Raw genomic sequence first — 21,698 nt, 5'->3', positions numbered from 1 at the left:
CTTTTAGTACCTAATATGGGGTAAGATCCAAAAATGCTGGTTCCTACATTTCCCAGAATGCAACCAATAGCGTCACTTGATGGGTCACTATCTCACTGGTATGGTAGGTTTGTGTTTTCAGACACGTAGGCTGCAACAAATGTTTATTTTCGTTATTGATTAATCCGCCAAGTAGTTTATCCATTAACTGATTAATTGTCTGGTTTATAAAATGACAGAAAGTACAGAAAAATGCCCAAATTATTAAAGCCCAAGGTGTGGTCTTCAAATGGCTTGTTTTTAGAATAAATTAAAAATCTAAAGATATTCACAGAAGACAAGAAAAAGCAGCAAATCTTCAGAACTGAGAAACTGAGAAGCTTATCAAAAATAATTGCTTTATTTTGTCGATCAACCAATCAAGTATTTGTTAATACTGACTAGTGCTCCCCATGACTAGTAAACTGAGTTTGATATGTGAAATTGGTGGGGTTCCCCTTTAATTGGTGGGGTTCCCCTTTAATCTGGAAAATCAAAATCAAAATCAAAACCAAGACTAAGAAAATAAGATGTGGGATTTAAAAAAAAGATTTTTTCAAATCAAGAAACATACCACCCACTTTATCCAAGCTCTTATTAAGTCGTTTCTTTGTTTAAGGACTTAAAATGTGTTCAAACAAGAAATAGTTTCTAAAATTAGGATACCTCACAATAAATCTGGAAGTTTAACATCAGTGAAAACTTGCTTACGAAGCTTTAACACCCAAATATAATAATAGCCGAGTCAGGACGAGAGCATCAAATAAATCATCCATTGAGCAAAGTAGCCAAACTAGCTGGTCAGGATACAGAGTGGGAGGAGACAGACGAGCATCAGAATGGGCTGAGCTTCACCTGCTGTAAATAGCTGTGTCCTTAGCAGAGAGGAGAGACCGGGGCCACAATGCTCAGGCCAGGTGGAGATGTGGACCTCAGTAAGAACAAAGTAGAAGTGACCTGACAGGGAAGGAGGGGACGCAGGAGAGGAATGAAAGACTCATTGTCTGAGGTGGACCTGAGCACTTGAGTCAACAGTCTAAATAACTTTTTGCATCAAGAGTTTGTGTTGTGACTCTCCCCAAACATGGCAGCTACAAGGCGATTTGCTCTTTGCCTCTGCATGTTGCTGATGGCGTCCAGAGCCCCCAGCGTGGCCAGTGAGGAGACAGGACACGACACTGACCCTGGCTCTGTGGACACAGGACACGACGATCAAGGGGCCGCCACAAACTCCAGCACTGACAGTGGACATGGTGACAGTGATCATGAAAGTGCTGCCGGAGAAGGTGGTCATGAAGGGGGGCCCATAACCACTTTGCCTATTGTGAGCTGGAAGTGGCACCATGTCTCCACCCCCTACCTGGTGGCCCTTTGGATCCTGGTCAGCTGGCTCTGCAAGATCAGTGAGTCCTAACAAGTCTTGTCTATGCAGGGCTTATCTGGAGTACACCCCAAAGGGTTATTTTATCTCTAAATATGATTTAGGTTAGCATATTTTTTTATCAAAGTTTTGCAGTGACTTAATTGGAGGTAACATTAGATTGTCATTAGTTAGTGAGTAGAGTGCAGAATTCACACTTCCAAGGTAAAGATGGTTGATAGCAGCTTTGGAAGAAGTACGTAGATCCTCTAGTTTAGTAAAATTATCAATGACGCAGCAAGTAAAAGTCCTGCATTTATACAGTAAAAGTCCTGTATTTATACTTTTAAAAGTAAAACTCTTTTCAGATTATATTGTATTATATTATATTATATTATATTATTGGCTGCAACCTCCTCGGGTCGAAAAAGTTATACCAACACTGAAGTGCCTTAAACTTGTATTCTCTCTCATGTCCAGCAGGGGGCGACTCCTCTGATTGTATAGAAGTCTATGAGAAAATGACTCTACTTCTCTCTTGATTTATTACCTCAGTAAACATTGTAAACATGAGTTTATGGTCTCAATCTCTAGTTTCAAGTCTTCTTCAATACACCATGATGTTCATTTAGTAAATTATGGTCCATTTAGAGTCAAACAGACCATAAAGCAGAGTATGCTTTAGGGCGGGGCTACCTTATGATTGACAGGTCGCTACCACGGCGTTGTCCGGTCTGGGAGTCGTCCATGTTTTCGTCTTAGAACTTTAACCCTTGCACAGTTTGTTTTCAGTTGGTGAGAATTAATTGGTTGCCTAAAAATGTCTCATTAGGAGATACTAAGAGTCCACCTTGAGTCACTTGTGACGTCCAAAAACCATGAAAGCGACAAACTCTAGGCTTCAGAGCGGCGGTCCACAAACCACAGGATGACATCACGTTGGCTACGTCCACTTCTTATAAGTCTATGGTTATTATGTATGAGCATTTTAATGTTGTAACTGAATGAGGTAGAGCTAATTTGAATTTATTTTGGGTAGTTCAAGCTTTAAAATGTATCATATCTGATCATTCACTCAGCAGCCAGTTTATTAGGCACAGTTACTGTCGCTAAAACTAGTACAGTCTAATACAACGGTCCTGCAATAAACCCTACCGACACGAAGGTTATAATGGTCACTTGTTGAGGTGTTGAATGAATTTGATGGTCATTCCAGAAGCTGGAGTTTGTGATGTTGTTGAATTGTTTCGCATTATACTCAGAGGCTTTTCTAATATCTTGTCCATCCCACTTATTTCAATGAAAAGTGGAGTAGATGTATGACACAATATAAAGTGGAAACACTTAAAGCTGCTACGAGGAACATTCATTTTGTGTTGATTTTGGGGTCTCCAAGCAGCAGATAAAGTCTTAACCTTTTACAGTAGCAGGGTCTGGCAGTCTGCCCCCCATAGTCCTGGTTCTGGTTCTGCGGTGCCTCCCTTCCCTCCAGCGGTTCAGCCTGGGCCTTCAGCAGCGTGGTGTTGGTGTCGGCCCCCAGCGGGGAGGGAGCCGCTGCTGCTGAGCGCTGAGCTCTCCTCCTCCTGCCGGAGCTCCAGTTATTGGGGGAAGGCGGCTGTGAAGCCAGATGTGGGTCTGTCCGCGTTGGGCTGGTCCCTGTTAGAGTCTTAGCTGAAGGAGTTTTTGGAGAACCTGCATGCCGTAAATCGCTTTGCCTGATTTCGCAGCGACTCGGAACTGAAGACAAGCATACAGAATAACTATATAGAAACAGCCAATGATGGTCTTGTTGGCTTATGTAGGTCATATGGAGGCTTCAGTATTAATTGAGACGGTTTCAACCAGTTAAAAAGTTCCTTGTAGTAACTTTAAATAATGTACCTCACACTTGTACATGAGGAAATGTATTTTGTCACTTTCCACCAATGGCGATGTGTATAAAATCTTGAATGCTGTATATTAAATTCACGTGAGGTGATATAGGGATTTTTATGGAAATTCAATCAAGAAACCGTTAATTTATAAAATAACCACATGCCAGTATGTGGTTAATGGTATTTAATAAGTCGTCATATCGCCCAACCTCATTCCAAAGTTTAGGGTTTGCGTGTAACTGGGTCTGTAAAATATTTATACGTGGGCTAAAAACACGTTACACGTTTTCCATGTATGTATCAAATTTGAACGCTTTGATTGGACACATAATTGGGGCCATTAAGAGAGATTGACCTTCGCCAGATGAAGCATGTGTCTCGTCCTAGGACGGTCATTAGCATGTCATGTATACACAACAGACGCAAATGGGTTGCGGCACTGTGGACAATGTAAATGAATGGGCATGCATTTGTGTGTGTGTGTGTGTCTGCGTGCATGTGTTTGTGTACACCTCCACTGGCATAAATACAGGACTGTGGTTGTCTGTATAGGATGCAGGAAATGATGGATGTTGGGAACCAAACAATGAAATCAGACACCTTGGCAGCTTCAGTGGTCATGTGCTGCCTTTAGGCTGAAAATGTTACAGCTGTGTTTGTACCGACGGTAGAGATTATTAGTGATAACAAAGAAATATAGTTTTGAGTGATTTTAGCAGCTGTTTCTGCAGCTACTGACATTTGTCTTTTGAGTTTTTGTGAAGAGTAATGCTTCCAAACTTAACAAGTTTGAGAGGTTGCATGATTTCAATTTCACTCAGCATAGTTTGCATTTGTTGAAATCTAAAATCTGATTTGCAAGCATGGGTTTATAACAATTTCCCAAGATTGCAAAAGACAACATTTATCCCCACTTGAGGAAATCTTGAGCCCACACTTGAAATTGTCTAAATAGAAAACGTTAGAGAGAGCAAAGGCCGCGTAGAAGGCAAACATTGACTCTGGGATTAGAGGACATCTCCGAAATGTTCCCACGAAATCCACTATTTCATACCCGGATCAAACCTTTATGGATACAGAGATAAAAGGACTCATAAACGTTTGACTGCTCTGCACCATTAGCCTACCCTTAACTTTAAATATGTTGAGAAACTTGACATACACTCATTCCAAGAAGAACTCGTGGTTGGTTTGACAAACGTATCTTTAAAGGAACAAATCGGTTTTATAGAGTAAACCTGCATGAACTCAAACAATACGGGCACAATTCAAATGTTGACTTTATACGTACTGATCGTAGCTCAGACAATGGCGCCAATTTTCTTCAGATCTTATTTCCTCTTCACAGATTTACAATGCTTGCTTTCTTTTGTTCTCACTTCAGTCGAGTCCCTCTGCTCTGTGCTAATTGAAGGACAATGGACAATAAATGCAGGTTTGTGTATCTGTCACGGGCTGGAAAGCTTCCTTTTTTATACATTATACATTTTCGTATAATCAAAATGGAATTATTCCACATTGCAGAAGTTTAGGTCGCCCCCTTATGTGGTTGGTGACGTTGTAATTTAGGTGCATTCTGTTGGTTCTCGCGTCTGCTGGGTCACAAATGACTCACTTCATTGAGCAAAAATGTGTTTTTTAACAGCGTGACGAACAATAACTCCGATAACAATCCTTAATAGCTGCTGTAACTCCCGGTCTGAAAACAACCTCTACGTGATCTTTTCTTTTCACCGTGAAGTCCGTTGACTTCATGGTCTTTGTGGCTGCTGGAAGTGTGCACAGAGCTGTGGTCACTTTAGAATGATTGAAGGGTTTAAGTTAAAGGCCAGCTACTGTTCAGCAAGACATATGAGGTCATTCGTTAATAAGGCCGGACGGGGCCGATCATGCTTGACTGTGCAGCTAGGTGTTCTTATAAAGAGGATTATCACCACATCAGAAACCAGTGGTGGAGTGAAGTACGTTTACTCAAGTACTGTACATAAGTACAAATTCAAGGTACTTTACTTTATTATTTCCATTATTCCATTATTTTATGTAACTTTATACTTCTACTCCACTACATCTCAGATGGTCATATAGTACTTTTTACTCCACTACTTTTATTTGACAGCTGTAGTTACTTTTCATATTACAATTTTTCATACCCTCACTGTCCAGTGAAAACCATTTATCTCCAAATTTGTTGATTTTGAATTATAATGTTTCTGATAAACTGAAGGATGAAGTGTTACTTTATGGGTTGAGAAAATTCTCCTACTTATTAAACTAAATTAAAAGCCTGCTGGATCAGCTAAAAAAAAATGCATCGCCGCGAAGCTTAAAACGACGAATAGTGAATATAAAAAACAATATTCTTTTGTATTACAAGTTTTATGAAATGTTCTGTTTGAATATGCAAATGAGGCATTATCCAATGCTAACTGTTGGTGAATTTAGGAGAAATCTAGAAACACAAACAGACAAAGTGGTAAAATACAAATGTGTATTTTGGATGTTTTCTTTCCACTAGTCTGAAAGATGTTATGGAACCAAAATAGACTATAAATCTCAACAATGTTTTTGCCTGTAGTGTCTCCCCTTAATGTAGCAATTATATTCATCCAGAAACATCAGTATAATAGCAAAACACTGACACGGAACATCTTTACTGCACAATGAGTACTTTTCATACTAGTTTAGCAGATAATACTTTTGAATTTTAGTATTTTCACAGTGAGGTATTAGTACTTCAAGGAACTGAATACTTGTTCCACCACTGTCAGAAACCAAGAAGATGTCTATCACATAAGAAGCTGCTTTACCTATTTAATAGACAAAACTAAGCAGTGGTCGTCACATTATGTAATGAGTAATTATGCTGAGTTATATCAACTCAAATAATACAATACATTTCCATCTGAGCATCCTCAGATATCTTTGTCCTTTTTTCACACCTGTGACTGTACGAGAGCTTACGTATCAAATCACTAAACCGGTCTTAACACTGAGGCTATTGTCTCTTGTCATGCTCACACAGGATGGGACACCTGGACAGAACAAACCATCATAATGAATCAGCTCTTATGGGAATAAGCACAGTATGTAGCCTAATTGTTAGCGTAAGTAGACTAATCTACCTTCACTTTGGAGTGATGTAACTGGTTATGTAAAGGACAAGGCTGCCGTTATTCTATATTCTTCATACAGTCAATAAATCTCCATCAAAAACCAACGATGTGTCAGTCGGTCTCCTAATACTTCCCCACCCTGTGTGTGGCCCTCAGCGCCAAGTCCACTGGTTTCTACTCTGACAACATGAATCTGTAATAATGGCTCACAAATATACTGTTTCATTTTTTAAAAAGCTCAGTAATTAACTTAAAGCTAGGTGGTTGTTACTCTTGAGAAACTAGATGAATAGAAATCTGATTTATAAATGATCCAACCTAAAAACCCAGCTCGGTGTTGCAAACTATTTTCCAAAAGAAAGTTGCTAGCTCCAAAAGTTGCAAAATCGATCAAGAAAGTCGCCAAGTCGGCAACACTGACGGCGCGTCTTTCAAAACGTCTTTTGAAGAAGATTACCAGTCGTACCTTTAAACAGCTGAGCACTGGCGCTTTTAGCCAAAATTATTCAAACGGGAGTAAAAAGCGCATACTTTGGGAACTATTTTCAGCTGCGGAGTAATACACATCTGGTGCTTCAGTGAGTACTGCACCGGGACAGCACATGCAGCGTTGAGTCAAAATAAACTTCAGTGAACATGTGCATCACAAGGCTCATTGATGTGTTTTTGACAGTTTTTGGACTTATCCTTTACAAATGTGTATCATACATTTCAAGTCAAAAAGTTCCAGACAACACAAAGAAATGATCTTATTAAGGGACTTAGTTTATTTCGGGACTGCTAGAGGACAGCTTTCTCATCTCTCTCTCACGTTAAGGGGCTGGGAGTCTTAGGATTGAGTAACGTCACCGTCAATCATTACTCAGCACAACGCAGCCAGTGGAAGTGTTACTGCACTCACGCTCAGGTAGCCGTTCAACATCAAATGACCTCTGCTCCATCACTTCCCCCCCCCCCCCCCCCCACACTCCCAGAGACACACATGACAAACTTGAGTTGATGCGTTCAGAGGCCGGAAAGCACAAACAGAGTAATGACTGGTGAAAGTTTCAAACGTGACTGAATAACCGGAGACCTTTCTTGGACATCCGTTACTCCTAAACACACACACACACACACGCACACAACCTTGGTCATAGAGGAGATATTCTACATATAACAGGCTGAGTCCGAGGTTCTGCACACTTCTGAATTCACTGCATCGCTGCTGACCGTGGAAGGATACAAAGTCGCAGACTGAGATAGAAAGATGCAGCACTAGAGGGAAAGAGTAGTGAAGAGATAGTAAGTGATCGTAAACAACAGTGAGTAAGACAGAGGAAGCCCAAAGCCACACGAAAACAAGGAGGGATAAGAGGTGTGACACACTGTCCGGTGCTTCAGCCCGGCCTTGGTGCAGACAGTTCACCTCCTCAACATCTGAGAGACAGTTTCTTTTTTTGTCTCACTCTATTTTGTGCATTACTTTCATCAAATGCAACGCTGCGGATATGTACACCTCTGGCTGCTGGGGTCGGTGTTACTGATCCGCCTCACCTCAGGGGTCCCGGCCGTGAACAGGGACGCGGCGCCGACGCATCGAGGCTCCCACCCGGAGCCGCCACCTGAGTTCAATTCCAACTCGAGTCGGACGGAACACGGCCACGGCTCCAGCGTCATCACAGGAATACCCGTCGTGACCTTTAAGTGGCACCATGTGGAGGCTCCTTATCTAGTTGTATTATGGATATTGGTGGCTGGTTTGGCTAAATTGGGTATGTAACAAACAGTTTAGGAAATAGAATGTGCTAGAAAGGTGTTTTTTGAGATGAGAGAAGAAACAGCAAAGCGTCAGCCAGTCAGAGTTATGTGTCACACATAGTTTGGATTGTGCAGTCTGACAGATTCCACCGTCAAACAAGATAACGTGGAGCTATATTTAACCCACAATGTCAAGTGTAATCCTGTTGCCACACGCACTGACTGTCTCTGATCCTCCACATGTTTGCATATGCAGGAATTATTCCTATTATCTCGTATGAAAACATACTATTTTCTTAACTTAAAAAACTAAAATGGTTTTGTGAAATGAGCTAGGATTCATTAAAAAGAAATTTTTTTAAAGTGTTTATATATGAGATTGACCACATAATGGCTTCAACTTTAAGATTGGGAAAACAGCACATCCATTTTATTTAAATTCTAACACTCAAAATCTCATCTCATCTGCTTCAGCTGTGCATGCTTTGATCAAATTTGACTGACAGTGCCGGCAACATAAGCAAACAAACACATAGCGGCTTTCAGCGGTGAGAAGGTATGTTTTGGCGTTGCGAGAATCTTTCAAATTGCAACGCGTTATGTGACTGATATTGTAACAACCAGTGTCAGTGAGCAGTCTGTGTTATGAACACAGACCGATGAACAGAAGAGTGTCTTCAAGCGTTTCTGATCTTTTTATAAACACTTCATTGTTTAATATTTGATCCTATTGAATAGCACGAAACTTGTGTGCTGAAAGAGGTGAAAAAAGATGCATCACATTTACCCGCTACACTGATTCTACACCCGCTTCTTTCCACTTTTCATGCACAAATACAAACAGCATCGAAACGTCACAGACCTTCATCACAAGCTTTCTGAATTTAATCTTCAGCCACTTTTGCACGGCAACAGTTGAGCCCCGTGGGCTGCAAGGAGAAATCAACATTCTGAAATGGGTCTATTGTAACGGTTCAGGAGGTTTGATTATTAAATCAACTTAAGTGACACTTTGTCAGACCATTAAGTCAAGTAACCTTAAGCATAAGTCTGTCTTTAGTTACGCAGAGAGATTAATAAACCGTCACGCGCGTCACCAGGCTGGTTAATCATATGCCCAGAACAAAAAGTGTCACTTTCTCGGTCGAGCGCAACAGTTGATCATTTGCAAATTTTGCAACCTCTCAAAGTTTTAGTTTTATGGTTTCTTTCTGACGCAATGAGTTTTAAACTTTGTCACCCGAGACCCAAAATTAAACATGGGCCCTAAGAAGATTCTGTCTTATTATTGGTTATTATGAATCTACTCTTGTTGGTTCTTATGTGGGAACCCACTAGAGAAAGCCTCACAATAAATTGTATTTGTTTTTGATCAATTAAAAAAAAAAAAAACCCTCTTCTCTTCTTCTCTCAGTCATCGAGGCCAACCACCATGTGACCAGTGTGATCCCAGAGAGTGCCTTGCTCATCTGCTTCGGCTTCATTCTGGGGGGGATCATTTGGGGTGCAGACCAGGTGCAGACCTTCAAGCTGACCCCAACGGTGTTCTTCTTCTACCTGTTGCCTCAAATCATCCTGGATGCGGGCTACTCCATGCCAAACAAGCTCTTCTTCAGCAACATGGGCGCCATCTTGGTCTACGCCGTCATTGGGACCTGCTGGAACGCCGCCAGCTTGGGGCTGTCGCTGTGGGGGTGTCACAAGGGGGGAGCCATGGGTAAGAGACTTTCACTTCAGCAGGCTGCCCGCTACTTACAGTGAAATGGGTCAGGATCATTCTGGGATGTTCAGATTAAGGGACCTCAAAATATTTAAGTTCCACTGGCATTTTGAGAGAAAGTTAGTATTTTTTTTCCGCAGTTTATTTCTGTAGTTTATTTCTATAAAGGGTGTAAGATAGGAAGGGGTGAGTCAGAGTGACGATATAAAACAAAAAGGAAAGAACTGTCAACCACAACAGGAAGTTAGTTATTGGCCTCTGATTTGGCCTGCAATATTCGTCCATAATTCTGCGTAGAAAGAATAGAAAAAAAGACGCTCCAGAGCTCGCAAGAGAATTGTCACGTTTCTAAGTTCCCTTAAAGGAACAGTGTGTAGCATTTCGGGGATTTATTGACAGCAATGGAATATAATATTTGGTGACAAAAGCTGGCTCCATATACGTCACCTGGTTCCGGATCAGCCAATAGCAAAATTCTCTTACAATAGCCCGGTTTCAACCAGCCGATGGCAGTCACTATGAATATTCATAACACAATATGTGCATGTATGGGGGATTAGTTACTCTTTGAATACAATCCAAATGTAGTGTGTAATCTCGGGCCCTGTGTGCGGTGCTGTAGGTGACCTGGACATCGGCCTGCTGCAGTATCTTCTCTTCGGCAGTCTGATTGCTGCTGTGGACCCTGTGGCCGTCATCGCCGTGTTCGAGCAAGTCCACGTCAACGAGGTCCTCTTCATCATGGTGTTTGGAGAGTCGCTGCTCAACGACGGCGTGACAGTGGTTCGTACGCTACAGTGTTCTTTTTTGTTGTTGTTGTTGTTTCATGTTACCAGAGGAGCAGAACAGTTTGTTCTGAGACATCCATCATTGGAAATTACACTTTCAAGACACGAAGTATAAAGAATGCAAACATTGTGCACTTCAATATAAGAGCCTTTGCCCTGACTGAGGTCTTGTTCCCTTGCCTGAACTTTATCCCTCACTGGTCAATAAAAAACAGCTCTTTGAAGAAGTTAATCATATAAGAAACATTGACTGTATGTGTTATGAATCATGAAATTCCACTCTATTGAAGCTGGATTGAAAGGGGGCAAATTAGTTACTTTCAGTTTTCCACACCTTTCTAATGAAATCTTTGAGCCTTATTGAAAAAAGCATTGTACTGTCAAAACGTTGCTGCTTGAATTTTGGGGATTTTAATGTGGTAATCATCAAAGGTTGCTCGCACATCCACACTGTAGTTGCAGGTGCTGGGTGTCAATAATCTGCACCAAAATACGGAAAAATACCTGCACACTGCTGTTTCCTTCCCAGTTCCTCATTGATTCTACAAGGACATGACAATGGTTTGACCCCATATTGTGTAAACAAACCTTTATGTATCAGCTGTAATGAATCGTCACACATCATCATGAATATGTACATGTGAAGATAATATGCCATAATATTTAACTGATGGGAGGGAAAGAAACTTTTCTAAAAAATGTTTAAAACATGTGTAGTTCATTTAAAAATATATATTTTGTATACAAAGGGTCAAGTGCATCTGCATAGCCGAAATTCTAATACAATTGGCGAAAACGAAAGAAACCTTGTGACAGGCAATGCATATATTGTATATCAATATAGAAGCTGCAGATAGGGAATAATTACAAAAATAAGAAAGCAGAGGTGGGACCCAGTCATTGTTTTACAAGTCACAATTAAGTCTCAAGTCTTTGCACTCAAGTCCCAAGTCCTAAACTCCGGGTTTCGAGTCCTAAACAAGACATAATTTCCTCTTCACCAAAAGTTGATGCCATTGGGCGACTATGGTTAAGTGGATAGCAGGGCCGTCCTTCAATCAGAGGATCGGCGGTTCGATCCCCGGCTCCGCTAGTCGCATGTCGATCTGTCCTTGAGCAAGACACTTAACCCCAAAATTGCTCCCGTAGCTGTGCCTACAGTTTATGTGATAGACTCTGAATTGTAAGTCGCTTTGGATAGAAATGACTGTAATGTAATTTGCGTCTCCGTCTGTAATTTTCGACCTCCATGTTTTGCATATTGCAATTTGCTTTTTGTTGACCGCAGCATCGTTTTTGTACGCAAATCAAATTATTTTTAGTATAATTTTTTTCCATCTGGCGCTCAGTAACGTGACGTCAGCGGTTCCCTCCTGCAGCCTGATGGGATGCTGTTGGATTGGTTCAGACAAAGTGGACTTGGGAAATGATGTGTTGCTGGGAATGAACATTAGTAGATTCAGAAAATGAAGAGAAATGTCCACACCTCTGGAAGAAAGCATTTAAGTTGAACAGATGTGGATCAGTCCAGTAATTATTCTACCTTATTCTACCTCCAAAAGATGAAAAAAAAGATTTTTCTTCTTCTTCTTCTCTTAGGTGCTCTTCAATGTCTTTGATGCGTTTGTGTCACTGGGAGGATCTGGAATTAATGCTGTGGAGATCATTAAAGGAATCAGTAAGGAGAGACATTCATTATTGTTACCAGTGAGGAATGTAACATGTGCTTGTGGTGCAGGTAGTCCTGCCTGGCTAACTAGACTCTACATATGGACATGTTTACAAAGGGCTATGTTGAATACAAGTGTTGGATATGCTGGATAACATGTTTACACACATGACCGCTCTCTTTCTCCAGTTTCCTTCTTTGTGGTGGCGTTTGGTGGTTCCCTCATGGGCTTTTTGTTCGGCCTGCTGATCTCTCTCCTGACCAGGTGCACTAAAAACATCCAGATCATTGAGCCAGCGTTCGTCTTCGTCTTGGGATACCTCGCCTACCTGACTGCTGAGATGCTCTCCCTGTCTGCCATCCTATCGTGAGTAATCCATGAAAAACCTCTCATCTGTTTGAGTGTTTTACACGTCTTATAGAAGAAGAATTAAAAGCCATAAACATGTTCCGCGGGATATGATTTACTTCTGTGGCTTTTGTTCTGTAGGATCGTCTTCTGTGGCATGTGCTGCCAGAAGTACATCAACGCCAACATGGACGAGAAGTCCGTGGCCACAGTCAGATATGTCATGAAGGTCCTCGCCAACGGATCAGAAACCATCATCTTCGTGTTCCTGGGGATCTCGGCCATTGACAAGTCGATCTGGGTGTGGAACACGGGCTTCATCCTCCTCACGCTCCTCTTCATCTTTGTGTACAGAATTATCGGTGAGATTCCCGTCTTTCGCTGTCAGTTTTGAGCGCAAACGGTACACAGTCTGATGTCAGGGGGTCACGAAACCGGCTTGGTTTGTGTACTGCAGGTGTCTTTTTCCTCACCTGGATCTTGAACAAGTACAGGCTGGTCCCTGTGGAGTTTATAGATCAGGTGATTATGAGCTACGGTGGCCTGCGAGGGGCTGTCGCCTATGGCCTGGCTGCGATGCTGGATGGGAGCAAGATAAAGGAGAAGAATCTGATGATCTGCACTACTCTCATCGTAGTGTACTTCACCGTCATTCTTCAGGTAACCACGTTTCTGTCCTGTGTTCCTGAGCTGAAACAGTATATTGGTACATTTTGTTTTCGTAGCTTTCTTACACAAAACGCATTCTAGCTTTTATTGTGAATCTCTTTCTGCCGCAGGGAATAACGATGAAACCTCTGGTCAACTGGCTTAAAGTCAAAAGAGCTGCAGCGACGGAGGTCACACTCGTAGAAAAACTGCAGAACAAAGTAAAGCTTGAAATAATCACTTTTTTACAAACACAACAGCAAGAACCATAACCAGGCAACTATTACAGATGCTCCATTCTTGTTGTTTAGGTGTTTGATCACATGCTTGTTGCCATAGAAGATGTATCGGGACAAATAGGACATAACTACATGAGGGACAAGTATGTAGAGACGTCTCAGAACCGTTTAACTAATACAGTGTAAACTGTTTTGAATGAAGCTCTAATTGTCTCTTCGCTCACTGTGAAGGTGGAATCACTTCGAGGGGAGGTGGATGTCGAGGATTCTGATGAAGCCGTCGGCGAGGAAAGCCCGCGACTACGTCTTCAACGTCTTCCATCAGCTGAACATCAAGGATGCTATGAGCTACGTGGCTGAGGTGAGGGCCGAGTGCTGCGTACGCTTCGAGTACATACGAGTGTGTTTTGTTCAAGTGGACGTTGAGGGAAGCGGAGGGTCGGTAAAGGAAGTCCTCTGGTCTCGATGTTGCAGGGCGAACGCAGAGGTTCTCTGGAGTTTGTCCGCAATGAAACCGCGTTCGTCGACTTCAAGAAGAAGTTCGACGACGACTTCTATGATGTCATCATGGCCGACACGTCGAACGATCACAGTGCAATGTCCTCGATGAGGTGAGCAAACATTTTGATTCAACTGATTCACACCGCGACCACAGGAGAAGGTAGTTTGAAAATACAAGAGCAAACAATTAACTAAAAAAACTCCCCAACTCCTTTCATTATTTTTATTTCAGATATGAATTTATATTCAGTTTATTTGTATAGCCCAAAATCACAAATTTGCCTCAGCGGGCTTGACAATCTGTACAGCACACGACATCCTCTGTTCCAAGACTCTCGCATCGGAGGAGCAGGAAAATCGAAAAATGAACTATTTAAAAGTTGAAAACAAGGGTCGATCTACTGTTTTGATTGAACACCTACTTACATTAGATCTGTTCAGACACTGCTCCCTGGTGACCACAAGCAGTCACTTCATGTTTTTCCCTCACACTTGGAAACAAACCAAAATAGTAGGAATGATTCATTTAGCTCCAATTTTCCACCACATGTTGATTGAGAAGCCTCTACCAGAGCTGTGCTATTAGTGTGATGAAGACATAAAGTAGCTGACATGCTTTCTCCCCCCCACAGTGGAAGAGACCCTGTGCCATCAGTGAGCCTGGAAATGCACGAGCAGACCATGAAGGGTGTGAGGGAAACAGAGGACATTAACACTCACCACCTGCTGCAGCAGCATCTCTACAAGGGCAGGAAACAGGTCATCATTTTCAAACACGTCACTATACACACTGTATTCATAGCATTGCTTTGCACTTTTAAAAAAAGTGATCAAAATGAATGCAGCAGAGATCAATTGTTAGAGATTTTTAGTCCTGACTATGTCTCAATGCCGTATACTACATTTCCCATAATACAACAAAATAGCATGATTCATTAGATGCCACCTGCCTCATAATTGCCCAATTCTTTCAAACCATCCACCCTCAGTTTGTAATGATAAATATCCCATTAGCAGTGTTGTTTTTTTACTTTAGAAGAAACTACGATCGCGCCCAAATAAAAAATCATAACCGACCCTACATGAACCAAGCCTGAGCCTGAACCATGGCAGCAGTTTTGGGCTTGAGCCCGTTTAATAAAACAAATTTCAAATGTAAAAAATAAACACAATCTCCGACATGGGCATTCTCCTCCCGAATGTCAAACACTGACACTGTCATGCCAGTGCCATCATAGAGATTGTATAACAAGAAGGAAAAAAAACACCGGGAACTTGGCTCAAGCCCGTGGGTCATACTGACTCTTTCAATTTCTGTTTCTTGTTTTCTGGCGTCCAGCACCGGCACAGATACAGCCGGAGCCATTTCAACGTCAACAAGGATGAAAACGAGGTGCAGGAGATCTTCCAGAGGACCATGAGGACTCGTTTGGAGTCCTTTAAGTCTGCAAAGATGGGCGTTGCTCCACCAAAGACGATTACCAAGCACACAAAGAAAGACCAGCAGCAAAAGGTCATTTTTGTTAGACAGTCTACAGTCTAACATACATGGAATTATTTTTAATAGTCAAAAAGGCTGGGTACTAAACCTCAATGCAAACAAAATGTGTTTATAGCACGAAGTATTAAATCTGTCAACGAAAGCGGTCATCAAATATTTGGCCAGATCTAATCTAATAATAATAAGCTAATATTTTCTGATCAGATAGTACCCGATTTAAATTTCACAACCGTATCGTACTTTATTCAGGCAATTCTTGTACGATCTTTGATTTCTTTTGTCAAATCAAAAATAGATGGATATATTTATCAAAGTATAGTATGAAAGAAAGTATAACTCTGATATTGTATCAAAAATCGGCACTAGAACCAGAAATTGCAAATAATACCCAGCCCTAACAGTCTAAACGTGTGTTTTACATGTTTGCTTTTCACATTTTGTAACTTTGTTAACAATGTAATCTACAAATAAACTTCTACCACCTGCAGGTGCCAAATGGGAAATCAACGGACAAAAGTAAAAGCTACTATTCTGGTGATGAAGGTTGGTACCATGTTTCAGTTTAAAAATAGATACATTAGCCCTGATTTGTCCAAGAGCTTTTTTTAAAAACTATCTCTTATTTTGTTTTTTAGATTTTGAGTTCTCAGAGGGAGACAACGCGTCTGGCTTAGAGGCATCAGGCGGTTCATGCCCCTTCCCTATGATGGTCACCTACAGAGCAGGAGGTAAAATGAATCCACCATCTTGTCCACTTATCTTCAACCAGTGGTTCCTTAATTTAATGTCCCAATACAGCATTCTAGAAATAATCCGTGATATGTAAAAGTCATAATCTCACTTAAATAAAGATACAAAAGTATTATCAGCAGCATGTTCTCTTACATTATTCGATTGTTGACACTGTCTTGGAGCTAGATTTAAATACTTTATAACACAGTTAGGTATTTTAGTAGGTATTTTAGTATAGTGGTTCCAAACCTAGGGGTCCGGCCCCTCGGCATGGTCTGGTTCGCTGTTATCGTGAAACATTGACGATTGTTTTGCCTCTTTGGGCCTAAAAAAGTTATTAAAATAAAACCATTTGAGAAGTTTAGAGGGGAAATCACCCTTAGGTAGAACTTCTAAAACTCAAAGGCGTCAATGTGTCAATTTAAAAACTCAAGTACTACTTAAGCACAGTACTTGAATAAATGTTATTTGCCACCGATGTCTCTAACCCTCAAACTCTCTCAGCACTAACTCCGTTTCTTTTTCTTTCGCCCAGCTGGCATTGAGAATCCGGGCTTCATGCCGGACCTGGACCCCATGGCACCGGTGCAGATCCCCCCGTGGCTGGCGGAGGCCGAGCTCGACGGTGGCGCGGTGGCCCCTTCGCAGCGGGCCCAGCTGAGGCTGCCGTGGACGCCCAGCGACCTGTGCCGCCTGGCCCCCCTGCGCATCAGCACTCAATCCACCGACTCCTTTACGCAGGCCGACGCCCCCGCCGCACAGCAGATGGACGTCGGGCCGCCGCTGACTCCACCTCCGCCGCCTCCCTCTCACCCAGACAGTTGCCGCATGTAGCAGCATCCCCCACCCCTCCTCCGTCTCCCTTTAACCCCGGCCGCCTAAGGCGCAGAACCTGACCTCAGACTTTGCAGTCTACTCTCAAAATATTGACTAGGGAGAATGTTTTCTTTTCCGTGCCGTTGCTTAATCTGACTCCCGAGTCTCTAGACCAAACATTCACAGTCCCACAACCTTTGTGCCCTTCTCCTCAGCTCCTCTTGCTCTAACTTCACCCTTCACTGAGCAAAGGGAGGCTGCTCGTAAAAGCCAGAGAACCTGTGCGCAGGCTGGGCATGTTATTTACCAGCACGCGTTGAACATTGTTATATTTGCCCCTCGGGTTCACAGTAAACCGGTCAAACATTGCAAGTCCGTCCCGGTGGAGTATCTCATCCCTGAATGTGATGCAGAAACCTTTTTTTCAAGAATGTAGATATTTATGAGTTGTGTTGTTTATAAAGATAATAGATTTAATCGAGAGTGCCATGAAAATAATTCCAGCTCCATAATCTGAATTGTTACATTGTTTGTGTGTGTGTTCTCGAAGTTCAATATTAAAATGTCACATGTACGATAAAGACATATTATATTTATTCACAAATGAAGGTTGGTATCGTGTGGACATGTCATCTCAAACGAGGACATATATTTTATGATCCTCCGAAAAATAACATTCCACTGACTGCTGTTAAACTGTGTGCATTTAAATATGGATTTAGAAATAAAAAGAGTCTTTGTGGAGTGAAATGATTATTTCATTAAGTAGTAGACTGTAATAAAATAAACCACAGCTACTTTGATGTGTCAAACATGGCTGCTTTTCTTTTTTTTCATTATATATTATTCCTGCAGATGAAAATTTGTCTTTGGGCTGAATGCGGCACACTTACATCAAACTGATGTTCAGTAATGTGTGAGGTGTAGCCAACACATTAAAGTAAGGTCATTAGCACCTTGTGATGGCCAGTTTTCACTATATTCTGACTATTTTCACAAACTAACCTTTGAAATCGATTAAAAATAACCATCAGATTAATCATTTATATAATAATTCTTGGTTGCAGCCATAAAATAGATATATCAACAATCAAGCTGTAATGAATTACTTTTTAATATCAAACTTTGTTCCACAATGTTACACTTCTGGAATGTATCCACATTTGACTTCCATCACAATGAATTAATAGAACAACAACATTGAAGTCATTAGATATAATATTCATCATAAATAGTCCATTTCTGATGTTTCCACCTGCTTGGTGATGTAGTCTAATATCGTCTTTTCATTTTCAGACTCCTTCAGATAAAAGTGAGCTCCATCGAGCATCCTGACGGTGAAATCTCCGGATGTGATGCTTTTCCAAGCTGTTGGGAAAAATACAAATGAACATAGAATGCACAACATAAGAAAAATAAAACCCACTGAATAATAATTATAATATAAAATCAGTAGCCATATTTGCAGCGTGCACATCTGCATGAATAAACACTGCAAATGTTCCATAATTTCTGATGTGGAGCATCCAGAAACCTTAATAATCCCTGTAATAAATAAGTCAGAGCAGGTGTGTGATTGCTGCAGGACACGAGGGGACAGACCTTGTAAATCGTGAGGAACGTCCTCCTTTCCATCAAAACACGTGACGGGGCAGGAGAGGAGCGGGATGTCCGGCTTCTGGCACCTGCAGCAAAGTCAGGAGGTCCACTCACTACAAAGCACTCGTCCCAAATCACAGATCATTTTAAAATTAATGGTTCAATTTGAGCCTGTAACTACCTGTAGTTCTCCACGACGTGCAGGTCGGCCTTCAGGGCGGGAAGGAAGAGCTTCAGGACTTCAGGGTTCGCCAGCAGCTCGGGAGGAGTTCCTCCGATCGAAATCAACCACTTGAGGAAGTCGTCATCGGACACCTCGCTTCTCTTTGGGGCTTTGATGCGCGTCTCTGACTGAAAGACAAAAGGCAACATGCTAGTGGTTTGTCGTCAACACCAAACTCTTGTCTTCAGTTAGTATACACACTATAGGTGTATAAAGTTGTGTAATTATAGAAGGAACCAGATGTTTCGGTCCGTAGATCTCCATCGAGTAAGAATCTAATTCAATTCCTTCTGAATAGATAGAAATCCTGCACACAGGTGTTCACTTGTCCTTCTCAGTTTACAGGTTTTTTTTGTCATTGATGTCATTTTCTTCCATAAATTATCAAAGATATTGTATCGTAAGGAAGACATTTTTTAAATGAACTGCATTTGCTTCCTCACAATGCAGCTTTGGATCATTTGGTCTCTCCAAAGCAAATTTGAAAACAAAAGCTTTGGAAATCAAAATATTATGGTTAAGATTTGATATTGCATGGGTTAATAACAAGCCTTTGTTGACATGGTGACACTGTCTGCAATGAGTTACAATCAAGCTATCAGGGTTCCAAATATAAACTGAAATCTGGACATTGGTACACTTAATCAACAGAGAATTGCAGAGACTCCAAGCCTCCTTGGATACTGATGCTGATTGATGCTGAGTGGATAATCCCCAATAGAGTTAAATGTAATAAATACACTCACATAAGGTGCAGAGGCACCGGACACGAAGATGTGAATGGGTTCCAGGTTGTGCAGTCTCTTCAGAGCATCTGCCACGGCGAAACCGATGAAGGCCCCGAAACTAGAAACAGATCAGGGACGAGTAAACAGTAATAGAAACAGAAGTAGTGAGAGGTGGGCAGGGCCAGATGTCATGACGGATACGATGTCACTGATAAAGCCCCTTTTTCTTATCATACCTGTGTCCAAACAGAGCAAACGGCTTCTCTTTGAGCACCGGTAACAACACACCAATAACCTCGTCCACAATCTGCTGCATGTCCTGAAAGAAGGGCTCTTTGGCTCGACTCTCTCTGCCCGGAAGCGTGACAGCAAACACTGACAGTGACAACAACAAAAGGATGTTATAACATTTCAAATATGAATACAATCATATTGTAACAGGTTTGTTTTGTGTGTTTACTTCTTTCTTTTTTTGGGGGAAGTTGCCACAATTTTCCTTTTTTGCTGATTTTTTTTAAGACTACATTAGTGTTATTTACAAACATCTGACAAATTGAGAGCATAGAGCCAAACAGTATAGCTAAACAGGGCAAAGTGCAGCCCTTAAACATGGCGCGTTACCTTCTATGGAGCTGTTGAGGACGTTCCCCCAGCGCGCATAGTGTATGGAGCCTCCACCTGCCCAGGGGAAGCATATCAGCCTGGCCACAGCATCTGGGCTCTTCTTGAAACAGCTGATCACCTTTTCCATTCTAATTCAACACAAGTCAGAGGTCTGATTCACAGCTGCTGGGACTGCAGTTTATGCTCCTGCATCCAGGGGTAATTATAAGAGTGTTAAGTCACACCTGTTTGCTGCTGGCAGCTCCATCAACTTCTCCCAGAAAAACAGTGGTAATTCCTCATGAAGTGTAACATTTCCTGGTTATTTGTCTTCTATGGTTTTTCTATAAAGCTGTTAAAAAATCATAGACATGGATTATGGAGCCATCTACAGTATGGAGTGTGTATGTCCAGAAAGAAACAGTAGGTTTAACCTGTGTTATATTTTGTAACTTTTATATCTTATGGTACATGGATGAATAGGACAGAATATAAACCCACAAAACCTGAAATACAAGCTGTTATTTCAAAACATAACGTGGTTTAGGAAAAAAAATCCCGGAAGTGACGTTGTTTTCTACATTTGGTATTTCCTGACGGATTTCCCTCGGTGGTGGTGTTGGTGGTGGTGGAGGCGGAGGCGGAGGGGGAGGAGGAGGGCGCAACAGCTTCGTCAAGTTAGACGACGTTAAATAAGGCAATACCGAAAATCGTCCCTGTCAGATGTTCCTCTTACAGTGAGAGGGATATTATTGAAATCATGTAAATGCAGAGATGTAAATCATTAGATTAAGTAAAAGTACAAATACTAATGTGTAAAAATACTTAGTTTCAAATAAAACTCCTACTTTCATATTCAAGTAAAGGCCGTCAGAAGCAGGCAATCATCAGAAACATGTTCTTAAAGTATCAAAAGTCAGTACTAGTAGTGTAGAATGGCCCTTTGAGAAAATTGTATATCATTATGTGTATTATGTCATTTTATTGTTATAATGTAAACAGTATTAAGTGTGTATTTGGTGTACCAATTGATCTGGTTCCCAATATGAGAGGTCGAGAGTATGCAGAATTGGAAGTAGAAACAAATATACATTTCTGCTGCACAAAATTGTGTTCATTTGTCTGATATTTTTGCTTTAATTATGGCCTCTAAAAACATTCATAAAAGACGGAAAAAACTGTTTTTGGTTTAGTTGACAAACACTCAGTGAGGTTTTCGACCTGTGAACAGTCGCAAGGAAACAGCTTCATTTCAATGGTTGGATTATTTAATATTTTACAAAATGAGCGTTTGTTTTGTGAAATCCTAATCTGAAAAGCAGACAGTAACTATAGATGTCAAATAAAACAAAAATATATATCCCTCTGACATGCAGATGAGTTTTAATTATACTTTGTTCTTCTCATTAGGTTTTGTTCAACTCACATATTTTTTAATCCACATTTTTTCTGAGCCTGAGACCTTTCATTGCCACGG

General features: G+C 41.3%; 2 protein-coding genes across 2 annotated transcripts; one reads left to right on the top strand and one right to left on the bottom strand.

The window, feature by feature from the left end:
- Positions 1–24: 24 nt before the first annotated feature.
- LOC142965524 (sodium/hydrogen exchanger 3-like) lies at positions 25–17,880 on the top strand. The gene is made up of 16 exons (XM_076106499.1): positions 25–1,421; positions 9,520–9,822; positions 10,448–10,608; positions 12,213–12,291; positions 12,472–12,649; positions 12,773–12,993; positions 13,089–13,291; positions 13,411–13,500; positions 13,591–13,661; positions 13,750–13,879; positions 13,993–14,129; positions 14,652–14,778; positions 15,359–15,532; positions 16,009–16,063; positions 16,156–16,248; positions 16,788–17,880. The coding sequence occupies exons 1-16, from the start codon at positions 1,103–1,105 to the stop codon at positions 17,084–17,086; spliced, it is 2,640 nt and encodes an 879-aa protein (XP_075962614.1). The 5' UTR covers positions 25–1,102; the 3' UTR covers positions 17,087–17,880.
- Positions 17,881–18,164: 284 nt separating this feature from the next.
- olah (oleoyl-ACP hydrolase) lies at positions 18,165–20,565 on the bottom strand. Its single transcript, XM_076105827.1, has 7 exons — positions 20,467–20,565; positions 20,240–20,370; positions 19,855–19,993; positions 19,637–19,736; positions 18,849–19,018; positions 18,671–18,753; positions 18,165–18,436 (listed from the first exon to the last, which is right to left on the bottom strand). Exons 1-7 carry the CDS (start codon positions 20,487–20,489, stop codon positions 18,294–18,296), a joined length of 789 nt encoding a protein of 262 aa, XP_075961942.1. The 5' UTR covers positions 20,490–20,565; the 3' UTR covers positions 18,165–18,293.
- Positions 20,566–21,698: the final 1,133 nt, after the last annotated feature.

Source organism: Anarhichas minor, unplaced genomic scaffold, assembly GCF_050575085.1.
Source record: "Anarhichas minor isolate MPS153535 unplaced genomic scaffold, ASM5057508v1 ptg000033l, whole genome shotgun sequence".
Taxonomy (NCBI): domain Eukaryota; kingdom Metazoa; phylum Chordata; class Actinopteri; order Perciformes; family Anarhichadidae; genus Anarhichas; species Anarhichas minor.
Note: the sequence above shows the minus strand (reverse complement) of the source record. Positions and strands in the feature narration are given on the sequence as shown.